An 8,075-nucleotide genomic window follows, 5' to 3' on the forward strand; every position below is an offset into this window, starting at 1 on the left:
ACGAGTAATTCAGCTGCTGAATTTCCACTACGGACAAATTGAGTGCAAAAACATTGGCCATGTAATCCAACCTGTAGGATATGTGATCAACAACATGACACCGCAGCACATCTGATACTGCACTGCAGCTTTGTGAAGTGTGGGAGCGGGTCAGAGTTTTTTTTTTTTTAGGAAAGGGTAGGAGCACTGCCGTGTCATTTAAGGTAGAGGAGACGTTCTGGGATTACATGAGCAGACAGCAGACACTTGGTTTTACAAGTCTGATTACAATTACAGGCAGACAGAATACTGTTAGCTTGATGTTCGATTGCTGCCAGTGCCACTACAACCTTGCATCATGTCTTGATGGTTGCCTAATCTTTCTTGGCCTCCTCATAACAGAGGCAATTTTTAATAAGTTCTATACAAGGTTGAACGGCCAATTTTCTTGCTATATATGGCCACATAAACCTATTAGGCAGGAAACACTACATCTAGTCCGAGAGGCAAAGGTGACCAAGTCACCTTTACTGAAATCAATGCAAGATCAGTCTTTATCTCTTTACCGACACACCCATGTTGGTTCGCCTTGAAGGAACAGCAATGCTCTGCAGATCTGGATGACTCTGAACCTACCTTGAACTTCAATTTCACAGATGTATGCATCCTTACAGCAACCACAGATCTCTTTAAGCCACATGACTCGCCAATGTCACCATCAAAGAGCTGAATTTGTTCATGCAACCCGCTCGTAAAACATCCAAGATGCATATTGAAGCTTTTATACACTTCTGATATGAAAACTTCTATGGTCGCCTCAACTGCATAGAGAAGACGTGATGCACTTATCTCAATTGAGCCATATTCACCATGAATTCGTCTTGTGAAAATGTCCCGGTCCTCAAGCCAAATGTCGTCTATGATTGACGCACCATCAATCAGCTGTAGATCATCATTTTCATGTTTGCCAGTCCTGATCCTCAAGTCATATTCTATTAGAATAGTGTCCATTAATTCGATCCCTCGCTTAGGGCCAGCCATGTTGATGAGAGAACCCTACAAAATTATTATTATTTAGAAGCTCTTCATATCGAAGTATTAGGTAAAGAAAAACCCTTCCCTTATGATGTACCACTCGTACTTAAAAGGGATACTTTTACTATTGATGACCAAGATCATTGTTAAATCGGTTTTGTTTTGAATCAAAAGTATTCAACGAGATAAACCTATGTAGCATGGTCAGTTCTATGCCATGTGGTGGGTTTGGTCTTATATTCTGAAACGAATATAGCAATTTAAAAAACTTTACAAATGATCACAGATGTTCACCTGCTCCACAATGATGGGATCATCCCTACTGAAATTGATGACATGATTAAGCAATGGATCCAGACGATCTCACGCTGCTATATATCCTATACAACTCTACCAAGCCACCGTCCACATGAACTTTATGCAACTTTAGTGAGAAAATCTGCAACATCGGGCGAGGTGGATGCCACATGCAAGTTCCATCAACACGGAGGACGCAATCAGCAGGATCTGATAACATCATTGCCACCAACCGAGCTTCATAAACAAATTACGAGTTATATTGTAACCAGAAAAGGTGACCAGAGTTTTTATGTGGTTATTCCTAGTCATCCAACCAAACAAAAGGTGGATGGTACCATCCCATCTCACCTTGTCCCTAGACCAAACTCATGTTGAATAGATATCGACCAATTTCGCACGCTGCAATATAGTTAGGGCGTGATGGTTTAGATGTCTCCTACTTCTGCAAACATCTAACAATGCAACTCCTAAGTAGCAACTGACAAGTGACAAGATTTCCGTTTATCTTTGCAAAGATTTGAAGTGGTGATGGATACTTGGATGGATTTGAAGTTCAGGGTAGGGGCAGACTCATCCATCTCTGCTGAACACTGCTGTTCCTTCAAGGCGAGCAAGCATGGGCGTGCTACTCAGGAGAAAACGACTGATTTTGCGTTGATCTCAGCAAAGGTGACTTGGTCGACTTTGATCCGTGGGTTCTAAGCGAGAATAAATTTTCTGTCTAAGAATTTGGCCTCCGAATAATAAACAAACTAAGAGTTCAGAGAGTCGAGTTGTGGCTGTTTTGGGTTGTAATCAGACTGGTGTAGCAAGTGTTTGAGTTGATCATATGATTAGATTTCTGTACCCAAACCTTTTTCGAAGGTTGGCAAAAATATGCATGTCGATTTGTATCTGCTCTGTGCACTCTGATGAGACAATGCAAAACCTTAGAAAGGTTTATCGATGTCAAAAATTTTAAAATCATTTAATTATTCTCCATTTTTTTTACTCAAAAAACCTATCTACTTCAATTTGCAATGTTCAAGCACAAAACTCACAGAAAAGCAAGTCACTGTCTCTAGAAAACAGACTATATATGATCTTGTCTCCAAAAAATAAGGTTGTGTATCATCATATCATCTACATGTGTGATTTTTTTAGAGAAGAAGTCTACATAACCCCCCAACTATCAAGGTCGGAGCACTTAACCCCCCCCCCAACTACAAAACCGGATATCTAACACCCCAAACTATCAAATACCGTGCACTTAACCCCCCTTGGGCGGTTTTGCTAAGCGGTTTCACCACGCTGGACGTTGACGTGGCCTCCTGACGCGTGGGGCCCACTTGTAAGCGACACATGAATCCTTCCTTCTTCCTCTGTTCTTCTCCTGTCGCCGTCGCGCCGCCGCCAGCTTGGCGCGCCTTCTCCACCTCCCTGGCGGCGCGGCCTGGCTGGACGAGTACATGGACGCCTCGTCGCCTCGGCGTAGCTGGAGGGGCGCGGGCCTCGCGGGCGGAGGGAGCAGAGGGAGGACGAAGGAGGAGGAGGGGGGCGAGCTCCACCGCCGTCGACCTCAGAAAGAGGGAGGTAGAGGGAGGGGGCAGCGCCCCATGCGGGCGTCCACGGTGAGCTCGGGCGCCGCCCCGCGCGAGCGTCCACGGCGAGCCGTGCCGAGCTCGGCCGCCGGCCCGCGCCATGGCCCTGCGCTGGCCGAGCTCAAGCTCCAGGAGGGCCAGCTCCATGTGGGGAGCTGGAGTTTCGGCGGCTGCGGGCCTCCCTGCTTCGCCATCGAGGCCGGCGCGCGCGAGCTCCAGCTCCGGTGGCCGGCGCGCGAGGGAGCGGAGGGGCGAGGAGCAGAGGAGGGGTGATGCGCTCGCGGCGAGGCCCCTGCGCCGCGCTAGCGGCGAGGCCCTCCTGGAGAAGAATAGAGGAAGAAGAAAGGATCCATGTGTCGCTTACAAGTGGGCCCCACACGTCAGGAGGCCACATCAGCGTCCAGCGTGGCGAAACCGTTTAGCAAAACCGCCCGAGGGGGTTAAGTGCACGGTATTTGATAGTTTGGGGTGTTAGATATCTGATTTTGTAGTTGGGGGGGGGGGTAAGTGCTCCGACTTTGATAGTTGGGGGGTTATGTAGACTTCTTCCATTTTTTTTAGTAAATTTAGACGATTTTTTTGTCGTGGTTTGTACAGATTTTCACGAAGGTTGTAGTTTTCACCAAATATGTTCCCATATATATGATACCTTGTCTCCGGAAAACAGAGTATATATGATCTATTGATCTTGTCTCCAGAAAGCAGGGTATCTATGATCTTTGTCTCTTGTCTCCGAAAATCAGAATATAGATCTTGTATCTACTAGTAAACAGAAAATATATGTATATTTTTCGACGAACGTAAAGAGAATATATGATCTCCAACTTGATCAGAGTAGTGAGTAATGAGAGCGTTGTGAGTTGTGACCCTCCAGTTACAATCCAACACTTGCAAATATTCAGCCGGAGGTATGAATTTGGCACAACACAAAGATGAGTTAACATTCAGTAGGAAACTGTCGCTAGCCAGTAGCAGGAGCTGCAGCAGCAAACAGCCCCCACGAGCCAACAAGAACTCAAAAGAATTTGATGTCAGAAGCTGTATGATAAAACTGGCATAACCGAAAACCAGAAAGTGACATCGAGTGCAGAAAGAAAGCTAAGTAGGGTAACGAATACCGTCGGTTGGAACCTGCAGGCGAGTTTCACAATGCAGAATGTTAACCAGACTTTGCATGAGCATTACTGATAGTAATTCATGGGAAGGCACCTACACACTGCTAACACAATGTTTGTTCTGTCGATGGGGGAGGCTGGTAGGATGCCCGCGTCCGCCCCTGGCGACCGCGCGGCGACTGCCGGCGATGCACCGGCCGGACCTCCCGGCTAGCCGCCACCGTCCGCCACCGCACTCACCACTCCACCCACCACCACCCCCACAGCCCCCGCCAGCCCTCTCCCAGCGCCGCAAGCCCGGCATCGTCTTGAGGCCCGGCGCAGCATCAGCGCGTCGCAGAGGACTGGAGCCACGTCCAGGCCTGGAGAATCTTTGCAGGAAGAGCTACTCCGAGATTTTCATACAACCGCTGTTCCAGGTGCAATCGCTCCTGCCCAATCTGCTGCTTCCCTCTGGATCACACCTGCATCCCGTGCCTCTCGCTACAATCTTGCCTTTGTCCATAACATGTTAAACTACACCATAGCTGCTGCTCCGAGTCGTCTTACGGTCGTTCGCGTCCGCGCTAGAGTGTTCCGAGTCACTGTGTCCTGTCAGAATGTGGCGAACGTTCTAGCTATTCGCGGTCGTCTGAGTATGGCTGGTTCTGTTCTCCTGGTCCATTCCACCATGGATGCAGCAACTCGAGCTGCTCAAGCTACGCCAGACGAAGCCGGGGAAGACGCTGCCTTGATTGCACAACAACCAGCCACCAGGGTGAAGGCGAGTTCAAACTCTGGCACTGGCAAGTTAAAGAGGCACTGGGCTCGAGGACATTTTGGTGGGCAGCGCCCGGCGCCCCAAATCCCAGCAGATTCACCACACCTTCCTCTCTCTGGAGGGGTCTTGTCTCCCGGTCAAGGAACGCCTGCACCCACGCCGCTCCGCACGTCTCTGCCAGCTGGGGAAACAACCTTCAATGCCCCCCAACCACCTTGCGATCCTTATCGCCGCGCCCTCCCTACACCAAGGTTTTAAATCGCCGGCTAAGACGTTTAGCGGCAGAGCTGCCATTACGGCGTTTAACGGGCTATATCCGGAATTTAGCGGGCTATAGCCGGTTTTAGCGGGCTAAATGCCATAGCGGCCGCCCTTTCTAGAAGCTATAGTGGTCTATAGCGGAAGCTATAGCCGGCTATTTAAAACCTTGCCTTACACCCTCCAAGCCGCCGCAAACACTACCGCCTCGCCCCAAACCAATCACCACCACCTCCGGCTGCTTCCGCTGCCTCGCGACCGACCACAAGATCAGCGATTGCCGTGATCCCATCCGCTGCCGCAACTGCCGCGGCTGCGGCCACCGCCTCCGCCACTGCACCATGCCGATCGCCCGCGTGCTCACGCCCATGTCACCCTGTTAATGGTTTGGGCTGAAATGAGTTTTGTGGATTGGGTTTTAAGATGGATTTATGTTTGGGTGGGTTGAAATGGGTTGAATTAAGTAGTGGGTTGGATTGGAGTGGGTTCTATATAAATACGGGTTAAGATAGGTTGGAATGGATTGAAATGGATATTTTGTCCAAAATAGTATGGACCCTAAAACTAAAAATTCACACCATATAATTTTTGAAATTGACTTAAATTTATTGAAGATGGCTCAATATGACTCGCAGATACTCTTGGTAAGGCAGTGTGGTTAGATCTAAACGTGAGCCCCACATAAAGAGCCGGACCACAAAAATAAAACATCGCGTTCACACTATAAAATTTTATCGCAATTGACTGAAACTTGTTGGACATGACTCAGTATAACTGGCAGCTACTCTGTGTAAAACAGTGTGGCTAAAACTAAACGTGGGTCTCATGTCAAGAGTCGGACCCTAGATATAAAACCTCGCGTTCACATTATAAAATTTTATCGAAATTGACCAAAACTTGTTGGAGATGACTCAGTATGACTGACAGCTACTCTGTGCAAATCAGTGTGGATAAAACTACATGTGGGCCCCACATCAAGGGTCGGATCCTAAAAATAAAACCTCATGTTCACACTATAAAATTTTATCAGAATTGATTGAAACTTGTTGGAGATGACTCAGTATGACTGTCAGCTACTTTGTGCAAACAGTGTGGCTAAAAATACACGTGGGCCCCATGTCAAGTGTCGGACCCTGGAAATAAAACCTCGCGTTCACACTATAAATTTTTATCGAAATTGACTGGAACTTGTTGGAGATGACTCAGTATGACTGGCAGCTACTCTGTGCAAAACAGTGTGGCTAAAACTACACGTGGGCCCCACGTCAAGAGTCGGACCCTGGAAATAAAACCTCGCGTTCACACTATAAAATTTTATCGAAATTGACTGAAACTTATTGGAGATGACTCAATATGGCTGGCAGCTACTCTATGAAAAGCAGTGTGGCAAATACTACACGTGAGCCCCATGTCAAGAGTGGATGCACTAAACTAGTTGAAGAGAATTAGACGCAGCAGTTCGAAACCGGTTTGCTTGGGTTGAAACTATTGATTTGGTTTGCTTTGGGAGTAAATAGGAATTAGTTTGGATTGATTTGGGTGGAATAGCAAGTGGATGGAGTTGGTTTGGTTTCTAAAGCATATTGATAATGAAATAGTTTGGTGTGGTTTTGGATTGATTTCCAAACCATTAGCAGGGTGACGCCCATGCCACATCGCCGCCCCACCATCGCAAAACCCACGCCGCGCGCCGCCGTCCACCCTGTCCCCTACACAGCGCGCTCTGGCTCCCCACCATCGCCACCACCGCCTTCCGCTGCTTCACCACCACCACCACCACCAACCCCCATGAACACACCCAACCACGCGCTTGCCTTTGACCCACTGAGCTTCGTCGCCTCCTCATGCACGGATGCCCCGAATTCTGAGCTGCCACACGGTCTGGCAACTGCCGTGGAGACCCTCCATGCTGGCTCGGTGTTCCCGCGTAGCCCGCTCAGGAAGCGGGATCCGGCCGCCGCGATGCCGTCTCCGGGCCCGACCACAGTGCCCCCGTCTCAGATCTACCCAAGAGCTGTCGACGTTTGGATTGATGCAGGAAACAACATTTTGGGGGGCAGCATTGCACCGATTATGGTGATCAAAGTCTGGCCTCGCAATGCACAGTTAGGGGACAATGGTCAGCTCCTACCGTTGTTTGGGCCGCCACCGATGAATCCAACCCAACAACAGCCGGCTCAGCCTGAGCCAGCGCTCCCGCTGCAACTAGGACCAAGCAACGGTGCTGGGCCGCAATCCAACAACCCTCCAGGCCCTGTTCAAAACAACGCTGATACTGCCGCCATTATCCTGCGGCTGGCCGCGCTTCTTGCAGCCACCAAACTCGTCCTGCAATCCCCCAGTACCACCACCACTGCATCGCCGCCTTCAACCAGCTACTGCTCCACCACCTCGGCTCCACTAGCCATGCTCCCAGACAACATAAACTCCCTGAACCTGGTGGAGGATAGCCCCCCTGCTCTGCCGCCATCTCCTGCTGCCTCTGTTTCTCGCAGCAGCAACTCGGCAGGACGCTGTGGTCGCAGGCCAAGGGTTGGCATTCGGATGTCTGCTTTGAAGAACAAACGCAAGAGTGAGCGCCTAGCAGCCAAAGCTGGTGGCAAGTTCGTGGACATGACCGAGAAAGCTGTGCAGCTCAAGGCCCTCCAAAATGCCTTGGTGCCTTGCTCCTCATCACTAAAGAACGCCGTGCAGAAGAAAGGCATCCTCAAGCGCTCCAAGCTCCCAATTTCAGCCTCTGACCTCCGCAGGATGGTTTCTGCAGCAGGCTTGGGTGCAGGACCAGGGGCTGGAGGGGTGGTGCCTGGACCATCCATATGACACTCCACTGCTTCATGCTCCCCACCGACGAGGTTGCCTGCTCTCTTTTGAGATCTCGGTGGGGCTGGGCTATCAGCAGGATGTCAAGATGTTCCTGGTCTTTCGGTTGCACTGTGCTTGTGCAGGGGCTTGCTTCTCCCTGTCGTCCTTGTGCCTCCTTCACACTGCTTTGTTGTTGTATTGTTTGGGCTTTGTGCCTCGGGAATCTGTGTTGTAACTCTTGGAGGG

The 8,075-nt window shown here is 49.7% G+C and overlaps 1 protein-coding gene and 1 pseudogene across 1 annotated transcript; one reads left to right on the forward strand and one right to left on the reverse strand.

Annotated features, from left to right (window-relative positions):
• Window positions 1-453: 453 nt before the first annotated feature.
• On the reverse strand, window positions 454-1,540 carry LOC120647992 (annotated as a pseudogene).
• A 5,134-nt stretch (window positions 1,541-6,674) lies between these two features.
• On the forward strand, window positions 6,675-7,847 carry LOC120648002 (vegetative cell wall protein gp1-like). The gene has a single exon (XM_039924792.1). It carries the CDS (start codon window positions 6,675-6,677, stop codon window positions 7,845-7,847), a length of 1,173 nt encoding a protein of 390 aa, XP_039780726.1.
• The last annotated feature ends 228 nt before the right edge of the window (window positions 7,848-8,075 follow it).

The sequence above is a fragment of the Panicum virgatum genome, chromosome 1K, assembly GCF_016808335.1.
Source record: "Panicum virgatum strain AP13 chromosome 1K, P.virgatum_v5, whole genome shotgun sequence".
NCBI lineage: Eukaryota > Viridiplantae > Streptophyta > Magnoliopsida > Poales > Poaceae > Panicum > Panicum virgatum.